Raw genomic sequence first — 21,302 nt, 5'->3', positions numbered from 1 at the left:
GCTGAAGAAAAACAAAATGAAGACTTTGGAGTGGCCTAGCCAAAGTCCTGACCTGAATCCTATTGAGATGTTGTGGTAATACCTTAAAAAGGCCGTTCATGCTCGAAAACCCTGTAATGTAACTGAATTAGGACAATTCTGCAAAGATGAGTGGGCCAAACTTCCTCCAGGACGCTGTAAAAGCCTCATTGCACGTTATCGCAAACGCTTGGTTGCAGTTGTTGCTGCTAATGGTGGCCCAACCAGTTATTAGGTTTAGGGGGCAATCACTTTTTCACACAGGGCCATGATGGTTTGGATTTTTTTTCACCTTTAATAATAAACACCTTCATTTACAAATTGCATTTTGTGTTTACTTGTGTTGTCCTTGACTATTGTTTAAATTGGTTTTATGTTCCGAAACACTTAAGTGTGACAAACATGCAAAGGAAAAGGAAATGAGGAAGGGGGCAAACACTTTTTCACACCACTGTAGTGTTTTGCCCAAAGACACTTCGACATTGGACTGCAGGGCCAGGGATGGAACCCCCAACCTTCCGATTGGAAGACAACCACTCTACCACTGAGCCACAGCCAAACCCTGAATAGAAACAAGCCAAACTGTAATAGGAGTAACAAGGCTATTTTTAAATTGTAAGGAGTAGAAAGTACAGATAATTGCGTGAATATGTTAGGAGTAGAAATAAAAAGTCTACTGTAAAAAAAATGACTCAAGTAAAGTACAGATAACCAACATTTCTACTTAAGTAAGGTAACAATGTATTTGTACTTTGTTACTTGCACCTTGACACCGTGATCGCGTACCACCCCCACGGGGACACGGAGGTTTAAAAAAGCATGATAGACTCTTCAGAAGAGGTAATTATGTTCACTCGAGTTTCTACACGGGAAAAGTCACCGGACGCCATAATCTTCTGAACATAGCCATGCTGAGAAATACAGAGAGCTGTGTGGAGCTGATGGTCTTAATTAGCTTTGTAGCAACTCATTTGAGTTTCAGTCATAAAATACACATTCATTTAATCACCATAAAACTCACTTAATTCAAGTCAACGGAAACCAAATATAACTATCAAAAGGTGGTTTGGTTGAATTAAACTTTCAATTTACCCATTTACATGTGAAGATCATCTGGCTCTCTACACACTAGTAGTATTGTTTCTTTTAATGGAGCATGGTGAGTTTGGCTATGGTGATTTTGGGACAAAAAAGGATCTTACTCTTTGACAAAAAAGTCTCTATCTGTAGGGATCCTCTCCTCGCCGATTACAGTTTTGTTTAGTCACTTAGACACCAATGCATAGGAAAATAGGGTCCAGGTTGAAAAATACCAAAATTACCCTTTAAGCTTTTGGGGCAGCTGGAGAGGAGAAACAACAGTTAGGTTGTGGTGCGGTGTCTTTTGTACTGCTAGAAGGTAGCAGTGCAAGCATGCCCATCAGGAGCCTACTGTACCTAATACAGCGAGAGAGCAGGGCCAATGGTCGCCCTCACTCCGCGGGCTGTCATCCGGAGAGGGAGCATGGGCAGCGGGGAAGGTGGCAGATCTGATGATGTCATCACCAGACTTGCTTTGACGTGCTATGGCATCTGTATCTAGGTTGGTAACCATGGGAACTGATCTATCATTGTGTCTGGGTCACAGTCTCAACCACAGGATAACATTGAAGCACCATCTGATTGTCAGACTCAGGGATCCTGGGTCATCCAGGTTTAAAACAGATGCTGTTTACAATGCAAAAGAAAATTCTTTCCTAACAAGTCAATGAATTTTGATACTACTGTGAATATTATCAGTAAGTGGCGATGGTGGAAAAGGGTATTTGTGGTTTTAAAGATGTTTCAGGGATGATTTTGGTGACATTTTGCACAAGCAAGATTGCACCTGTTCTGTGAAACATCACTTAAGGGCAATTTGCTCGGTCCATTGACATTTTTTCAGGTCCATTTTAAAGCCGGACTATGTAACTTTTGAAAGATTAAGCAATAAAACGCTTGTTCAATTCAATATGCTCATGGGTTTTTCTGCTCCCGCCTCAGTTGATCTGATATGACCACTGCAGGGGCTAATGTTAGCTAACATTAGCAGGTAGATATGACAGTGTAAGTCATAGTCTGCTAACTTCATCGAAATTCTCCACTTCTGCTACAGTGTATAGATAACAGCGTAGCCTGTCACAGATTGCAACTGACTTCGCAAAAGTTACAACATCACGCTTTAAGAAAACTATAACACTACTACAGTGACTTGTTAAGAGACAAACTAACCCGGCTATATAACATAATTACCAAGACACATTACTCTAAATTTTTACTCCGACAGACATTTTCCCTTCTCTTTTTACAGCAGAGCATGCAATACTGTACTAATTCTAATAAGGAAAGGTACCATGTTGTTTGTAGATGGGTGGTTTTCTGTAGATGTTGCTCCCCTGATCTGAAAACATTCAAATGCAGACAGAGAACGCATTTAAGGAGTAGGCCTATACAGTGCCTCTGTAATACAAGTTCAAAATCTATTGTAAACATCTCAACACCAAGCAATGACGCATAGGGATTACACTGGATTTCACCCTTTTACCTTTAATACATCTGTATAGTTGTGAAAGAAGAGGGGAAAAAGCAAAAGCTGATCCCAAATGGAGTATAATGACACAGATAGATAGATAGTGGATAGATAGATAGATAGATAGATAGATAGATAGATAGATAGATAGATAGATAGATAGATAGATAGATAGAAAGAAAGAAAGAAAGAAAGAAAGAAAGAAGGAAAGTAGGGGTGAGCAGTGACAGGGTGCGCTCCAGCTCCTACCTGGGAGGTGGAAATGTTTAGGGGTCAGAGAGAGAGGCGGGGTGACCGGCCGGCTGTCGGGCCTGAGCGGGAGGGGGGAACTCCGGCCACTCAGCGGGTCAGTGCCTCCAGTGAGAAGAACCAAGAACAGAACATAAGCAGGGATACTAAAGGGGAACCACAGTCCGAACGGTGCAACACACAACAGAGACCAACGGGACCAGTTGAAGTCACTTAAAGCGAATGGGAGACATTCTGGTTGCTTTTCATTAATGCAGTTCATGAAGCTGAGTACTCTTTGCATGATGAAGGTACAAAGGCAGATCCAACTAGCAGGGTTTAAAATATCGAGATTGGGAAATGAGTCATGAACTATAATGTCTGTTAGTCAGTTGTAAAATCTGAATTCACTGTTAGGAAGTTGATATTTCCCAGCATGCAGTGATAAACTTATATTACAAAAGCCTTTCTTTTCATCTCAGCCTTACAGTTTACTGGAGTCTGGAGACTCATCCTGACAAAAAAGTCATCCATCATACAACATTCAGCGAGCTGTCAGTTTGGATATTGGATTTGGATTGCTAGTATCTCTCAAATACATGCAAAGTTGCAAAAACACAAACACAAAGAGCCAGTCAGCTACTTTGGCAGAGGCTGTGATAGTCAAAGGTGAAAAACATGCATGCTAGTAAGTGAAGAATCAATGGTTTGGCTGCATGGGCTTGACCATTCAGGATGGCAGATGTAGTCTAATGAGAAATGGCAATGGATCCAGAATGACAGATGGGGCATTGACAGGAGGTGGCATCCCAGGTGGCAATGGCAAAGATGTGTTGCCTTGGGGGGGTCAGGGGAGAAGAGTGGAGTGGGGCCCTTACCTTGGCTATGGGGGAGAAAGTGGTGTCTGAAAGGGGAGGTGGGGCGGGAGTCATTATTTCTGGAGCCCACACTGTTACTGCACAAGGAGGAGCAGAGCTTCTGCATGCCTGTCAGAGCCTCTGCAGGGAGGGAGGGTGTGGGAAAGGGGGCAAAACCCCAGGACCAGGCACCAGAGGTGGGCGGTGTGGAGAGGAGAAGGTGAAAAGGTGAGGGACAAAAGAAAAGGGAGATTTACAGGAATCACATGTAAAAAAAAAAAAGAGAAAATAAAAGACATCCAAAGTGAGAAGTAAGGAGTATTCAAGAGGAACAATAAAAAACAAGAAAGAGTGTTACACTTTCAAATTAAACTTTCTAATGGAAAGAATAGCAAACACAGAAGAAGAGAAGTTGTGTTGTTGAAGGCACAAAATTGACTTTAAGGTTGTTATCCTGCAAAAGGATGGCTTGTCCATCATGACAAAACAAAAATCAAAAACATACAGTAACAACCCAAAGTCAATTTTGGTGAAGTTCCCATTTAAAGTGGTCAAAAGATCAAAAAGAAGGAGGGAAGGAGGGAAGTGTGAACCTTAAGGGGGAGAGTCAGTGAACTCATCCACAGTGTGTTAACATCGACCTAGCAGTACAGATCTAATCGATCCACCTTATAAAAACCCACAGATTTAATCACCGACAATGTGACAATACACATGTGCCCACACACGCACATACATTACACACACCAACCTGGCCTGTGAAAATGCTGTGGTGACCGCGACAAGGTGGGGGTGTAACCATGGCGATTATAAACTGGCGATCCTATGGAGCCCTGACTGGTGGACCTTTGGAGGATGCGTTCCCTCCTGTCGTAAGAGCCCTAACACACACGCGCACACACACACACACACACATGAAAACACAGGTTTTTACACATACTGCTGGAATTGATGAGACATTATATCATGTTTTTAAATTGCATAAAGGGGACAGTTAACAATAAAAAGGTTATGCTCACCTCACAGGGCGGGGTTGGCGACATGTTTCTTGAAAACTAGTAAGAATCAAACAATCTGAATTATATTTGTTGTTTGGACCTTCTTTGAAAACAGTTTATTTAGCTAATGTTAGACTGTTCTATAGAGGCAAAAGCCCAGAAAAAAACAGACAAAAATATCAGAGTATCATAATGTATGATACACCTGGGTGTTAACAGGCTTTGAAAAAAAACCCACTCTGTGCCAGGACTGAGAATCTGCTGATCTTCCACATTTGGCAAGCTGTGTACCTACGACGTACATGGCCTCCTTTTTATATGACGCACACCCCAGTTCTTTCATTTATCATCACCACCACATGTAGACGTATCTTACCTTGTCATCGGGCAAGGGGGAACGCTCCCTCCTGGCAGTGTGGAGCTGTGAGAGACACCGAAGTTTAGTCCTGCCTTAAAGCTTTTATTACAGCATGAAAAAATACTTCTTTGTGTTTTGTTTTGGAGGAAAGGTCTAACTAGAGGGTAACGTAGCCAACAACAAAACAGAAGATCATTTGATGACTTTTTCTCTTAGTGCACAGTACTGTAATGTGCATGAAGATGGCATGCATGCAGGAAAAAGGAGCATGGGGTCTGTGTGTTTACCTCTCCCACATTCTCTCCTCTCTCCTCCCTCTCATCCAGGGAGGTGGTGTACAAAGGTTCATAGGTAATAAGATCAGGGCGCTCAATGTCATAAATGGCTTTGACTTTTGGAATGGCAGCTAGGTCTCGGTAATCAAGGATCTCATTGTCTACTTTTGCCTAGGAAGACAAATAAAGACAAACATGCATACACACACAAGGGTAAAGGGAGATTACCGCTGTTGAACATTCTATTACCAAACAAGGAGTAACTGTCCAAATTGGCTGTCATAGTTAAAAAAGGGAATTTCTGGCAAGTAAGAGAGAACAAGTGGGATGTAAAATATTTCTTACATAGATCGTGTGACCCGGTGAGCCAGGTATACTTGAACCAGGTCTGGAACAAATACTCTCAGATGACGACCTCGTAGGCTGTGAAAAGAAAACACACAAGTGGCTGTTAGTCCCAATGAAGAAAGTCAGACAGTCATTCTCCCATGATCCACAGCCCCTTGCCATCTGCACATCACCGTGATTATTACCCAAAACACTCCAACATTCGGCTTTTCTACTGTATGAGCGATGAGAGGGAATTGCAAACCCTGTTTTTACGTTTCATTAGTAACATGAGGTATTTTAAAATACCAACATGTAATTTCATGATTAGGTCATTCATTTGCAAATTTGCAAAGTGAATGAGTACTTGTAGCACTGTGAATTTATGTTCTTAAGAACCTCATGCCTCTTTATGGGAAATGAACAGTTTGGATAGCAGCAGCAGGTCTGAGTGTAGCGTAATTAAATGAGCTTGTCACCTAATGGGTAAAAGGGGATTTGGAAAAGACGAATTAGGCATCTGGGATTTCTGCTGCTCCAAATGTGTGCATAATCTTTGTCTCATGCACCTTTGATATGAGCACATAATAGAGTGTTAATAGACAAGACTGAATGGCTCCAAATGACACACAGAGAGGGCACAGCAGGCTGTCCCCAGCAGGTGGCAGCATACAGTGCTGTCAGTGTCTCATGAACATGGTGGAACACAGAATGATGCCATCTCATAGCCAATGGCGAATACAGTACCTGCCTTTGTGTTTTTTGGAGAAATAAGAGAGACGGAGGCAATAGCTGTGGAGGAAGGGAGAGGGGGGGTTCACAGGACATCACCTTGGGCCTCTCCAGCCTGACTCACAGTTCACACATACATCATGGTGAACATGTGGACATGTAAATATGCACATGAAGAAATATTCATACAAGCATGCAAAGGTGCACACACACTCACACGCACACACACACACACACATATACACATACACATGCACACAACGCCTCAATAGGCAAATCATATAAACCACAGTAGGTTAGGGTTTAACAGTTTATCGAGGGAGCAAGAACAGCCCATGCAGAATCCCTGGTTACATATTCCAAATTTCTATCTCTTCTAGGAAAACACTGTCATGAGATATGAACAGAAATGTGCTTTCAGTCAAGACAAAGACAAATTCCTACCCGCTCCCTGTATCTCTCCTCTGTTCTGGTTGTGTTCTTGCAGCCAGGATGCCACACTGTTGATCCTGAGGAGGAAAGATGGAGAGAAAACACATGAAAATAAATGATTTTACCATTATTATTTTTTTTAAATGGTTGCATATATGACTACTTGTTTTCCCAAAGTGTGTTTCAACTGTTCTAAAACATATTACTGTTGTTAATATCCATATTCATATCAATAATAACAATTACACCATGACTAATTGAGAGAAAAAAAGAAGAAGAAAAATCACTTGTTTTGTTATTGCCTGTCCAGGAAAAAACATTAAAATTGTTTTATTTTTTATAACTCTAATTTTTACTGTTTTTTTTGTAATCATCTCAGGTGTTTGGGATATGACCCCGTCATGAAGGTCTAGGACTGAAATGTTGCATTTTTAATACACTTAGTGCTGACCTTGTGCAGGAAAAACTTGTAAATCAGCAATAAACAAATGCAGATGCTTCTACACAACACAAAATTTTAGGGGCGTAGGCATTTTGGCAATCTGGCAGTTCTGGCGAATGTTAGAAGGGCCAGCAACACTGCCGTGTCACACTAGTTTGACCAAAAACATGATCACCCTTGATAAGAAAGTCACTGAGTATGAAGGTTATGTGAATCTTATGCTATGGCCTTAACAGAACACATTTTTTGGAGATTTTGGAGTGACATCAGACAGCATTGTCCACCACCATCATCAAAAAACTTTGTACTTTCAGAGATTTATAAAAAGAGCATTAAACCAGTTGTGTTGGCTTGTGAGGAACCAACTTAGACACATAAACTGCAATGCAGCCAGAGTCGGTGAAACTAATCAGCAGCACAGCACACAAGCAGACATATCAAACAATAAATAACAATACTTTTCTTTAATTTTTCACCCAACTTTAACAATAGTAGATCATTCTATTAAATCCCCATCCAGACAGGTTTCACATCCCTAAGCCATACTCTACATACAGAGAAGCACCCAATTCTTCAGAATCTGTTAAACCCTGACTAAGAGTGGAGTAACGTTTTCATGCGGCAGTGACACTGCAGGTAAGTCCGCTTACCTTGCAGATACATCTCTTCTCCTTCTGTGAACATCTGATTGCACCGGCTGCATCTCGCACAGCTGGGGTGGTAGTACTTATCTCCTGCCTGGAAAACACAGAGCGCACAGAACAGAGTTGACATCGCAGGGAAATGAAGAGCAATGAAGCCTGCAGTTAAAGTGTGTGAAGCAGAGCTGCAACTTCCAGGAAATAACCCAGCGCTCTACCTGCACTCAGCTACACGTCTTCCCTGTAACACCCAAACCCTGTGAGTGCAAGAGATAATTCCATCTGTCCTGGTGTGACTACTCTCTCTCCCTTCAAGAAATTTGTAGATGAAATTGTTACGCTGGGCAGCTGCTAGTGAATACGTCCCCCTGAGACTGCTCTTTAGGTCTAATGTAAATAAGATGTTTCTCAACAGCTCGTGAGGGAATGTGAAATCATATAATGTATTCCAGTCAAGTTCTCTTTCAGTTCTCTTTCATGCTCTTTCTCTTTCAAGAAAAAACATGTTTGTTAAATATGGCCACCATGACATCTGCCTGTTTAAAACCATCAACCTGTATTCTATATCTGAGTGTTCGTCTTTGTGATAACCTGCATAAAGCAATCCAATAAAACTATCTGACAACTAGAGCGCCTACATTTCCATCACTACTTTGATGTGGCACTTTGCATGCAAAGAGACCCGTTTTAAAAGTCTGTGTGACTTTGACCGGGAAGTGATAAAATACCCAAATGAAATTGTGCCTGCTGTATAACAACCCTCAGCAACATTTCAGCTAGCAAGTGGACACTCAGCAATATGGAGAAACGGACTAATATTTTCATTTTTACATTTTACAGAGTGGCTATAACAAGCACTGCACAGCACCTCCAAGCCAATACTCTCCTCACGTACACTTTAAAACAGAATCTCTCCCTCAGGGATAATAAAGGTGCTTGTGCGATATGTGTAGTATGCCATTTTGTACTTTTCCTATTTCTCTCAGCTGTTAATACCTACAATAATTACCCCTGCATTAATAAGCCATTCAATTCCAGAGGAGCCAACACGGTATGCATGCCAACCGATGGCAACACGGTATTTGACCTGGGTCTTGGGTCAGTGATTAGACTATCAGACAGACTGCTATGGCTTTGGCCACACTGATCCATTGGCAGCAGCTCAGGGGTGAGATGCCAAGGCCTTTCTGATTGTCATAAAGGCCTGCCTTAGTGCTGGATTACTTTAAGCCCGGCTGGCTAGCAGTGACATTTTCATACCATTAAATGACACATAACTCAGTCTGATTGGATCACTGTCTGCAGAACTAACAAGCCAGCACTTGGTTAAGACACTAGTGAAAACAGAGAGCGTCAAGGATAGAGGTGTTGTTTTACATAAACTCGGCTCAGACAACGTTATAACGTTTAAACCAGATTTTCATAACAGCTGCATGACATACAGTATTGACGAATAATGATAACTTTCTAAATGTCAGATCACATTAGGTGTTAGGTAATATTTATGTAATTGTTGTAATGTGAGCTATAGCCGTGTGCAAGCACGTGTATTTAGGCAGAGTTGGAAAAACCTAAAAAATCTGCTAAGAATTAATCTTTTAGTTGAATGACTACATGTCAAGAGTTTATTTGGCTCTGTGATGAAGAGATTACACCCGAGATTATCAAACTACATTTCACAATTTCACTCCTATGAACATCCTGTCTGTATGGGTAGCAGAATGTAGGCGGTACAATCAACTCTCAAACTGTGTTGTTAACTCAATATTCAATTATTTCTGTAAATCCACATAATGCAAAAATGTATTTGAAGCTTTAGGTTTATTTTCCAAAAGTAGCGGCAATAATTTTTGGTCCTCAAATAAACATTAAGTCATAGTGAAATCATTTGTTCCTTTAGAATTCTTTCAAACTTACCTCAGGCAGGATTCATATGAAATCCAAGTGCACAGTTAATAGTTTTTTTACAAAAGCATACATCAGGCAGCACAGAGAGACATCAGCCTGTACTGTACAACCTGTAAGTTGGAGCGTGTGTGTGTGTGTGTGTGTCTGTGTGTGTGCCTTACCTCCAGCACCTTCCCTGTAATGAACTGATGACATGCCTCACACTGAACTCCAAAATTGATCTGGTAGTCCTTCTCACAGTAGGGGGCACCGTCCCTGAGAGGAGACAGCCAAATCTAAGTAGTAAGAACTTGACAGTGAACTATCATAATGTGTGGGGGAATCTCATGCAGGCCTATATTTGACCAAGTAACCTGTAATTACAGTACATATGATCTGCTTACTTGCTGATGTACTCCCCGGTCAGCACTTTGGTGCAGGCCTTACACTTAAAGCAGCCCAGATGCCACTGTTTGTCCAAGGCTAGAAGAGCCTGTCCGTTCTTAATGTCTCGACCACATCCTGCGCAATCTGCGAAAAAATAAAAGTGACATGGCTTAAAAACACAAAGAAATCATGTCTTCTCACAACACGAACTACAATAAAATGCAACAACAGAGCAAGGAAATAGCTTAAGAGTAAAGAATAATCGCTGGAAGGTTTGTGTCATGTAAAAACACAGCCTTAATGGGCACGCAATATTAACAACTGACAAGTATAGCATGCAGAGAATAAGACACCTTGTCAGTTCTGACCCAAGACACTAGAGGGTGATAGAGGGTAACCAGCAATGTTCTGACAGCTGCCTCTTTCTATCTTCTTACCGTGGCTCTAAAAGCTCCATCCATATCTAAGTGGGATCCTGAGGCTCTAAAAGTGCAAGAGGTTGGTTTCCAAACGAACAATCTTGCTGTCATCTCTTCTTTAATGAATAGAGGATGAAAGCAACACAGAGCCCGCTGCAACCACAGGGGACGATAACTGCGTAAGGCATAACGAGGTTGCGATGATGACGTGAGGAGAATCAGCATGCCTTATTTATAGGTGACCTTGTCTAAAAGCTCTTCAAACGCCAACAGAGAGACCAGTGGGGATGAGAGAGAGAGAGAGAACAGGAAGAGGAAGAGAGGAAAGAGGGAGCATGAGAGGAGTTGAAAAGGGAAGGGTTTTAGGGCTGCACATTCCCTGTTCCAGAGAAAGGAAAATGCCTTTGAGAGATATGCTTATCCGCCATCTTGATGAGATTTAAAGAAGAAGAATGATTCTAATTTCATTGTCTGCTCAATATGAAGCTACAGCCAGTACTTAGCTTAGCTTAGTTTAGCTTATGTTGGCGGCCGCTAGAAACGTGTTTATGACTTACTGCTGGAGCCCAGGATGTCCTTTGGTCCCGGAGACATGGGCTCGACACAGTACTGACACAGGCAGTCCTTCCCATTAAAGGTCACCCTGTCTCCGGCGGGGAACGGTCGTCTGGAAGAGGGGTGACATGAACGATCGGTCAACAAGACATGAGTTATTTAATTGTGGCTTGCAGGCTGCCTGATGGTGAAGTCGACAGGACCTGATGATGGGGATGTGTGTCAACAATGTGCGCCTAAGGGGACCATTTAGTCAGATGAGGAAGACGTGACACTGTCTACTGGTATAGCTGACATCTTTGATTTCAACAACTGTCCATCAGTTCACAAGATTCTGAGCAGAATTTCATAATTACTGTATTAGAAATATTCACACAAATGCAAGAAAGTAAGGTGTCTGTTTGTCTTACTTGCAGATGGTGCAGACGAAGCAGGCAGGGTGGTAGGTCTTGCCCAGGGCAGTGACCACTTCCCCCTCCACAAAGTCCCCACAGCCATTGCAGCGTGTGCCGTGCATGCGTTGGTAGTCCACCGTGCACAGATAATCTCCATTCTTCATGAAGAAGCCCCCCTGGGCGAGGTCACAGCCGCATACTGTACAGGACACGCACGTTGGCACTCTGTGAGTCAGGTCATTTCCCCATATAACACTTAACACATCCAAACATTAAGTCACCCAACTCCTCCACACACCAATGGCTTTCTTAAGACAACTAGTCGGTGTTATCCTGAAAGGCTCAGTGAATGCATGACATGCTGAAAAAATACATTTTAACAGCTGTGTGAGTTACAATGTGAAGCACAACGTCACAACATCATTTTATCAGTGTTTACAGTTACCATAAAAGAAACTAAACATTCTCACTGAACTCTGCATTGAGGGGTCATGTCGATAAATCAGCACTACCACTGCAAGGTCTTTTTATTGTTCATGTGGAGGTGGAGTGTTCAACGCAACAACAATTCTACAATTGTCTAGCCCAGGAAATGGCATTGATCTGTTCATGAAGATAGATACTCTATACTACGCTGTCGGCCTCTAACAAGCTTCCTTCAATTCAAAGATAACCTTGTCATCCAGACAAAAATGACTAGTACAGTCAGAAATAATAGTTAGGAAACAATTAAGAGTTTTGGCTATTTTAATGTTGGTGTAACACCAGGTTTTACTGACCATATGAAAGATTTACCAAAGTTATTGCAATTCTGTTCTGTTTCAGACTGGACCAAAGTGGTGGACTGATTTGGACCAACAGAGAGACCAACATTTAAAAAAATCGATGTTCTCCAATGCTTCAACAGATATTGTAGTTGTGAAGACATGCTGACTTTGGTGGATTGGTGGCTTATTTTCCATGTCAAATTGTATTATTCTTGTAGTTTTCCCATTTATCAAGACTCACTTATTACTGTCAGACAGAAAATTATGACTGCACATGTTGCATTAACTCCACATATGGTTTGATCGCGGTTCAGGCATAAAGCGTGTCTCTAGTTACAGTATTTCAACCACATAATGATCACACAAGCCATGTAGTTCACCATTCCAGCACCACAGAGTGAGCCTGGGAATTAAATGGCCTTTTGGAAAGGCCACAACTAAGAGGGAAAATATTTAGATATTTGAGAAGACTGAACCTAATCATTCTTATGCAATGAGCCACGGCAAATCCTGGGGATGAATGGGAGCGAGCGAGGGGAGAATCAGATTTAATTGCATTAAGGCTCAGGGGTGATGGGATTAGCTTGTAAGCTATCTGACCATATAAGACCAAAGCAGCCATAGGTGGAGATTCTTTGGCCTTTGACGGTGAGGTCAAGCCACTTCAGCTTTTCAACAGATGCATGCCATTACATGAAATGCATTTTTGGAAACTTAAAAAGGTCAACTTGTGATATTAAAATGAAAGAGATTTCAGAGAAACTAAAATATTTTTGCTTTTGTACATTTCGAACACTGCACTTGCAGCTTTCTCAAAAATTGCCCACCAAACAACTTCACACTCAACACTTCACTTCCTTGATTCTTGAGCAATACACCCGCCCTGACGCATTTACATGAAATTTGCTTACAGCTAGCTATTTGGGACCAGGCTATTAGTAAGTGAAGTTGATCAGACAGACAGAGACTCTTTACAATTTTAATCAGTAGCTGTTTGGGATTTGCCTGCCAAGGGGTTAGTATAAATGTCAATAAGCTCAGTCAACCTGACATAACCACAACTGACGGTATTATTAGTCTGACAAGTTAGAGACCCACACAGCACATACATATTTAGAGCAAGGACTAAGCCAGTGTGTCTTCTTTGGAATCCATGAACTTGTGTGCACAAACACACACACACACCTTCAGTACCACTGGCTCTCTAAAGGCATGCATATCCACTTTTAAAGGACTGAAGTAGGTACTAATCTCAGCATTTGCTTATGTTATTTTGGGTCCTTGGTGAACTTAGATAACTCTATAATAGTGTTTCAGTCACAGATTAACTACAAGGGCTTCAGCATGGCAGGTGTAGCCTACAAGAGTGACACTGCTTGGTCGGCTATGGGAAGTTACATTGTAATCATGCTAGAGTGCCAGAAATCCATGAGGAATAAGGCTAAACGCCGAAGGATTTGACTGTAACTTGTCATAGCAGTCTGGATGGTACTTTAATGAAAGTATGTAGGTTTGAGAAGTGAAGATAAGTCCTGCCACCATGTATCCCTCTCCTAAGCGGAGGACTGAAGGCATGGTGTGGGCTTTAGGGAGTGCTCCTGTCCAACCTTGTGTGATTGGGGTACATTTTGGGACAGACAATGAAAAAGTACATTTGTTAAGTGGCACTTTGTGTTTTTACCTAAAAGGCCATCAGGCATGTGACTTTTCTTAATCTTGATCAAAGACAGTACATTTTCAGGATAGTTGCCTCATATAAGGCGGTGCCTTCCGCTCCCTGTATTTTACCAAATCTTAAACTCTGCTCTATTGGTAGTAAACAACCTTCAAACTACCAAGCTACAGGCTGAAATTAGAAAATAGAAGTTTGGATTGTACAATAAGGCAGGCCCGCTTGGTTCTTTTGAGGAATAATTGTAAAGACTTACAAAGAATATGTTTTAGGACATTTACTATCTAACTAGGGTGTTTTGGGACCGACTGGTGACATTGCTGTGAACGAAGGACACACAGTGATAAACTGGTATGAGCAAATTATGTTTCACTATGTATAAAGCTGATTAAAATAGTTTACGTTACGTATTGTGTGAACAGTGTGGCATTTTCTGTTGAGGGATGCCATTTTGCAGAGGCACCTTTGCTCGTCCGGTCAAGAGCTTAGCGCCACCCAAGACCATTGTGATTGGTTAAAAGAAATTATTCCAGAATGTGTGTGTGGTGGAACTAGACCTTACTTTGAAGCGCTGTGGAGATACTGTAGGTCTGACAATGCGAGAATAGACTCCTCTATACCTGTCAACTATCATACTACACCATAGGAGAGAATCATATTCAGCATAAGGCAGCATGTTCTGAATGAAAGGAAGCAAATGTCCTACTATTGTAACAGCATTAAATTAGTTATACATTTTAAAACTTCACACCTTAGCTGCTAATTTCACACTCTCCCTCATTATTCTTCTCCACTTCAAAAAAAAGAGATTTTTATACCGTAAAGACATACCTTATTTACCAAAGACCGGCCTTTTTGAATACAATATTAGGGTTTTCTTCTACAAAGTAAAGCTGAGCCAAATAACAATCAGTAAATACATGTGAAACCTATTTAACAACAGATATTTAATTACATAAAATGCCAGTACCTTTACAGGTGAAGCACTTGAGATGGAAGTGCTTGTTCTGCACCCGCAGCACCTCGCCCTTACATGGCTCCCCGCACTTGTAGCACTGAATCAGGGGCTTCTCTGTGGAGTGGTGGTGTGTGTCCTGTGCATGAGCCACTGCGAAAGAAGAGACATTAATGTTACTATGGAACTGTAATGTTGATGATTCATAGCGGTCACTCAGTGCAGTTTCTTTAACATTGCTTCTTTTTTTTTTAAAGTTAAAGTTCTGTTCATCTGAGGCCACGCTGTGAATCTGAATCTGCAACATTATACAGACCCCAGACCCCAAAGACCAACTGCTGAGAGCCTGTCAAATTGAAAAAAGGACAACATTAAGCAGGACAGCACAACTTGGGGCCTAGACAGGCTTTCTAGAGAGAAAGAACCTAAATATAGTCTGTCTTTATCAGTGGAGGATAGCCAGGCAAAATGCTGATGAGGGCTTGGCAAATGGCATCCTAAAAGGGTATTGATAAAATCTGTTTCGCTATTGAGTTTACTGTCCTTTCATCCTTAAAGAAAAATCTCATGAGCTCCTGTCCCATGCTTTTTGGGGCTGCTGTTCCAGTTGTTCCACTTCATTCTTCTCTGTGGATGTCAAGTGTATGACAGTAAGCAGAGCATGGCACTCATCTCAGATAACAGTAAAACAGGCTACATGTTTGCTGTGATTGAATATCTCACCCTGTGGAAGAGTCGCAAATGAGTGAATTAAACAACAACAATGTACAAAGGTAAACGATGTGAAGTAGCAACTTTGCACAAGTCTTAATCAAAGCTACATTAGCAGCTTTGTGAGGCTGTACCTCCATTCCATAACAATCCATCAAATAGTTGTTGTAGTAATTTCAGTCTGAACCAAACTAGTGGACCGATATTGCTATCCCCAAAGCCACACTAGTCCCGCCAACATGTACTGAAAAAGCCTCCATTTAATGGCAATAGTTTAAAATGACTCTGCAAAGACCATGCAGAGATCCTTATCTGAGAACAGATTTAGACATCACTTTCTTAATGTGAGGTATTGGGACAACCATTATAATTATATAAGACAGAGAAGCTGTTATCATCTTGCTTTATCTCAGAAAGCAGTCTCCAGTGTTATCATTAGATCCATGACACGTCACCTCCGGCCCTCCTCAGTTGAAGGTTTGGGCGTCCCTGCCGTAGACATACATTCATCCAGCACTACTGTACTGGATGTAAATACTGCTGCAGTGCCGCACTGCACACAGCTTATCAGCTGTTCTGAAACCTCCATATTATTTTATATTCAGGAGCATTATCTTGCCAGGCAGCCCCTCTCTCTCATCCTCTCATTTCTTCTTTGTCTCTCTTTTTCAAAAAAAGATACACACACACACACACACCCACACAAAACACACACACATACACGTACCCACACTTTTAGAATTCACATTAAGGGATCTTTGGTCTTTCTGCTCTGCAATAAATCATTAGTCTGCAAGGCTAAAATAAGACACCACCAAAGCCACAGAAATAGCATCATGACCAATCAATGGTCTACCAAAGAAAGACATCACTCTGGATTATTGAAGACTTGGCCTACCTTGCCTTCCACTTCTACAGTTGCAGTGGTTTTGTGATATTGAGCGGTTGTTTAATTGCAATAAAAATCAAACCAGCAAGAGAGCCCAGTCTTCAGAACATTATTTTCTTAATGAGACACTTCAACGGTCTTTGATTCATTGCCTAGGGGCAGTCTAAAATATTGTGTGCCAATTCTTAAGGATACAAATTCACAGAGCATCAGTCCATTCAGAATTTGGATTTAAATGGAAGTGAGAAAAGTTGTGAGAGAAGAAGACTGGTCACGGAATAACAGGATGGAGGCTGGAAGGGATGTGGGTGTGAGAGGGTGGAGGATCTCTCTCCCTGGTGTCTCTGATGTGATTACCCTCAGCAGGACTATGAGTCATCTCTGGGTGAACCAGACTACTGTGACAGCAAACTGAGTCTCAGCAGCTCTGTGTGTATGACATTGCACCTCCACAGGAAAACACACAGGCCTTCTGGGTAATTGCACGTCATTTAAAGCCTCATGGACACTTTTCATCCTGGAACAAGTAAAAGGAAAATTCCAGTTTATTCTAGCTTAGTTCTATGTTGGTTTGGCCACCATTTCTACCAGTAATGTAGACTGTAGTGTACACTGTACCTAATTAATGTAACTGCTAAGATCTGGACACACACACATCACTACAACTAAGAGATATGAGTGGTCAGATGATCAGACTGCATTTGGAGGTGAAACCAAAAGTGAGCACATCCAAAAATCCTCATACTGCCACAGCTACAGTAAGTACAAAAGGTCAAAGTTGAACCAAGAATTCGGTCTGTAAATTGTGATTGATGTTTACAATGGACATGTTAGGTTTTCTTTTACTATTCCTCAGATTTAGAACCTGCCTGAATTACTTATTGCTTGTGTTTTTTCCCCATTTGTTAGGGATGCATACTCCATACTTTACTAATTGCTCAGTAGCAAATGTATTGCATTAGATTATTTACTTTACTTTTGTTACTCACCTGCACATTGCATGTTTTGTATTTAAAGCTGTAGGGCCCTGCCGTGCACCCGGCGCAGAGTGGCGCAGGGCCCGACGTAAGTGTCTTTGCTATTTTAAGACCGGCGTAGTTGTTAATTTCCCATCCCGCGTCCATGTTGTTTAAATATCAAATGCAACAGCGCCTATCTTTGCACCCGTCAGGCATGCTGGTCTTACAGGGAGGTGTGTTCAGGTGAATACTTGGCAGAAAGTGAGCGCGCAATTGACCAACAAAAACCTTGTTAAAGTCAATCGTGCAGCATTTAAATGAATTTTAACAGTGCATTAGTAAAATGTGCCTAGGCTTGAGGACAGCATGCTCCCACTACACTTGTTACACACAAACACAGGGAAGCGCAGCAGCACACACACATGGAAAAGCTTAAAAATATAAATATTACAGTGCAAATCCGCCATCATAATAGCAATGCTCCAAGGTACAACCGCGCCTGGCTTTTAAAGGGAATGGGAGATGTCACTCTGATTGGTTTATTGCATGTTATGCCCAAAACACACCTATAAATTAATAAAGACACTAAGTACAATCTTTTTTAACCAAATGCCCAGACCTTTTTTCCACAGTCAAACTAGCAAAAGTAGATTTGGACAAGCCCTTAACACTTCACGCCTTGCGTTTAGATTGTTAAAATAGGGTGCATAGTGCGTAGTTTCTGACTCCCTCATGAGAAATTCTAAGTAATGACAACAACCCTGTTGGCGTGTCCACATGATACAAGTCTTACGTAATCGTTACACACGAAGGGCCCTTTCTTGCGCCCGGCGCAGTGCGGCACAGTTACCGTAACAAGTGTCTTTGCTATTTTAAGACCATCCTGTTTAGAGCAGGATTAACACGTGTAGAAATAGAAAACCAGGCAGAGTTGTTTTACAACCAGGCAGCCCTATAATTTGGAGAGATCCAGCCGCTAGCTTAGCTTCGGTGACTGCACACAGTTCTCCCCTAGTCCTGACCTCAGCTGTGCGGCTCACCTCCAACTCTAAACCAAATTAGGTTATTCCTGAAGGCGTGCCCATGGCAAGGAAAACATAACAATTCCAACAACTTCAGAAAGGCCTGGAGTTGCATTTCTCCTCTTTGAGAGACCCCCCAGCTCAAGTCTTTGTGCCAAGCTAGCACCTGGAACTAGGTGTCCACTGAAAGCAGAGAGACCAAACTGCCAACAACCCTCCATCAAACTCCTGGTAAGACAATGAACAAATTGATCTCAGAATGTTAAGTAACTGAATAGGTAACTGTAACGACATTATTGAATTTCAAATTGCAATCCTTTTCATCACTGATAAAGTGATTACTGAAACACGTAACTAAGTAATGCATTACTGCCCAACACAGAATTTGGAGTTGTTTCTGTTTCTGGCAACCTGGATAATAAGCTCTACTCCTCTCCTTTAGCTCTGTTTGGTCTTTTTAACTGCTAAATGCATTCACTATGTGTTTTGGTGCAGGGCAAGTAACACAACCAGGGTTTTTAGAGCTTTTTGACTTAAACAGCTGCCTGCTAGACTGGGTAAACCCCTCCCACTCTCTCTGGAAACCTACACATTTAATTCTCCTGCTTACGTTCACAATTTTGCGGAAACCAATCACAAACAGGCTTATCTTACCGCCGCGGTATTAGCGGGTTTCACGCAATGACAATGGAGGAGCGACCAAGCACCAAGCACGCCACGAAAGCGCAGCAACCCGTTGATGCCGCTTTCGCTTCTACGTCACCCGGTCTGATTGGTTGAAGGACTATCCAATTGCGTCCAGAGTCATTTAAACTATGTCCTTTGGTCACGCCTCTTGACTCCCCAGACCAATGCACAATCTCAAATCTATTGAGCTTGGCTTGGTCTGGTGATAGCCAGACCAGCTGCCTGCTATTTCTGAAAACAACGCCGATTAGATCGGTGACAATGAATCAAAACTGTTTCAGGCTGTGAAACCAAATCAACGTGTTAAAAGACACTAAAAAAGCTCTGTAGATCTGAGGGGAACTGCAGAGTTGGTGGTGTTAATTCTCTGTGGGTTGGTAACTAAACAGGTCTGTCCAGTGTTCATATAAAAATATTGACGAGAGCAGCTTTAAAGTATATACTTAACATGGAGAGGCAACACTGCTAACGTCATAACATGTTGAGAAAAATCCAAGACAGATGTTTGAATCCCATGCACATAGGATCTAAAAAAAATCTACGAGTGCTGTGTGTTTTTTGAGCTTAGCCCCACCTCTTCCACTGTAGAGTGTTTGTCTGGCCAGTGGCTGCACAGAGGGAGAGAGACTATGACAAAGTCAAGCCAAGATGGGTCCTCTACATGGTGTTTCAAAAAATGAAGAAAACCCCCATCGAAAGATTTGAATTTTGAATTTGCTTAAAGGATTCAGATCGAACCGTTTATAGGATTTGTTTGGACATAAATCAACTAATGAGGTCTCTTTTCAAATGTTTAGCAAGCCTCCACACTTTAAAAAAGACTTGACTTCAAGCAATTTTACTGCAATAACATAAATTAGAAATAAATCCATTATTAAGTCTTTAGAGGTTCTTCTGGTGGCAGTAAAATGGCGCTTGATTTGCAAGAATGTATATTATATGATGCTATGAATAAGTAAGCATGCGGTACATGAAGCAACCTCAGCACAGAGCAACTTACTGTGAAATATACAGTAGTACAAATTTTCCGACTGCTGCTCACATTCCTCATTCTGGGCTGGATGTGTTGGCTGTGCTGACAGTGTGATCTGTATGCCTCATCACCAGGGGATACAGTGACTGATATAAGCCTAAACACTCAATGAACACACACACAGACACACACACACACACAGACACACACACTTACATGCACAACCATGGTGCTGAGGGAACAATAACCAGCAGAGCATCCCAAAGCCAGACATAGAGGAAAGGGGGCTGCTCTCTCCACTCCTACATCCCCCCCGACCCCCCACTCATTTAAGCAGAGCCTAGCTGCGTTGGCAATAATAAAGGCTTCAGATGAGGCTCTGGAGGGAAGTGAAGAAGGCCATCTTGAATCCCCTGAGGACAGATTTTCCAGTTACACGTGCCCCGGCCTTGCTGGTAAATAACAATAGAACTTATTGACCGAGAGTGCGGGATTTGCAGCGAAAGCTTCATACTTTGTTGCCTTCATTTCCTTTAATGAACCCAGAGGAACACAAAGCCATTGTACTGGTTTGCAAATGCACTGGAAAAATGGGGAAATCTAATCAAACAATAGAGGAGAGATGAAAAGGTCTAATAAAATATTAGTCGCTCATTGCCTTTGTTTCTAAGATTCACAGACAGAACAGTTTCCAGTACAGACAGATAGCAGCCCTAAAGGATTGTGTGTCTGTACAGTGTGTTCACATGTGCCTTGTGTCTGTGGGTGTGTGTGTGTGTGTGTGTGTGTGTGTGTGTGTGTGTGTGTGTGTGTGTGTGTGTGTGTGTGCCAGACAAGAGAGTTGGAAAAGCTCCACTCTTGGTAACCATGCCAATACTTTGGACCCTAGATGTATCTGCTTCATAGACAACGAAACACACACAACACACACTTTTTACTCCAGTATCCATCCAATCCAGCCAGTTTGGGATAGAATATGCCAATGGGATCTGATCCTTAATGAATATCAAAGGGCACAAAATATGCCCACCATAAAATCTCAATGCGTGATCAGATGAGTCAGTGTTTGGGGGAGGGCGTTTGGAGCTCTTCATCACCCAGACATAACGAGGAGCTCTTAACCCTCCCCACCATGAATATGTATGGCTGTATTCACTGCCTCCCCGCC

The 21,302-nt window shown here is 41.9% G+C and overlaps 1 protein-coding gene across 18 annotated transcripts in view; it reads right to left on the bottom strand.

Moving 5' to 3' along the window:
• Positions 1 to 21,302, bottom strand: part of ablim1a (actin binding LIM protein 1a) — a 42,979-nt gene that overhangs the window by 6,238 nt on the left and 15,439 nt on the right. For 7 of the 18 annotated variants that reach the window (XR_004660109.1, XM_034898067.1, XM_034898063.1 and 4 more), the window contains exons 2-17: positions 14,909 to 15,046; positions 11,515 to 11,698; positions 11,107 to 11,216; positions 10,148 to 10,274; positions 9,926 to 10,019; positions 7,866 to 7,953; positions 6,786 to 6,850; positions 5,628 to 5,705; positions 5,295 to 5,453; positions 5,026 to 5,070; positions 4,671 to 4,706; positions 4,403 to 4,532; positions 3,673 to 3,792; positions 2,816 to 2,920; positions 2,390 to 2,437; positions 1,456 to 1,596 (exon numbers count right to left, since the gene is read on the bottom strand). Coding sequence is in view for 17 of the 18 variants with exons in the window: in XM_034898067.1 (XP_034753958.1) it covers positions 1,456 to 1,596; positions 2,390 to 2,437; positions 2,816 to 2,920; positions 3,673 to 3,792; positions 4,403 to 4,532; positions 4,671 to 4,706; positions 5,026 to 5,070; positions 5,295 to 5,453; positions 5,628 to 5,705; positions 6,786 to 6,850; positions 7,866 to 7,953; positions 9,926 to 10,019; positions 10,148 to 10,274; positions 11,107 to 11,216; positions 11,515 to 11,698; positions 14,909 to 15,046 (1,668 nt within the window). In the remaining variant the exon portion in view is untranslated. Of the gene's footprint in view, positions 1 to 1,455; positions 1,597 to 2,389; positions 2,438 to 2,815; positions 2,921 to 3,672; positions 3,793 to 4,402; positions 4,533 to 4,670; positions 4,707 to 5,025; positions 5,071 to 5,294; positions 5,454 to 5,627; positions 5,706 to 6,785; positions 6,851 to 7,865; positions 7,954 to 9,925; positions 10,020 to 10,147; positions 10,275 to 11,106; positions 11,217 to 11,514; positions 11,699 to 14,908; positions 15,047 to 20,161; positions 20,295 to 21,302 lie in introns of those variants that run through there. The other 11 variants (XM_034898071.1, XM_034898061.1, XM_034898075.1 and 8 more) reach the window with 9 other exon arrangements.

This window comes from Etheostoma cragini, chromosome 17 (genome assembly GCF_013103735.1).
Source record: "Etheostoma cragini isolate CJK2018 chromosome 17, CSU_Ecrag_1.0, whole genome shotgun sequence".
NCBI lineage: Eukaryota > Metazoa > Chordata > Actinopteri > Perciformes > Percidae > Etheostoma > Etheostoma cragini.
The sequence above is the reverse complement of the archived record's forward strand: the minus strand, read 5'-3'. Positions and strand labels throughout refer to the sequence as shown.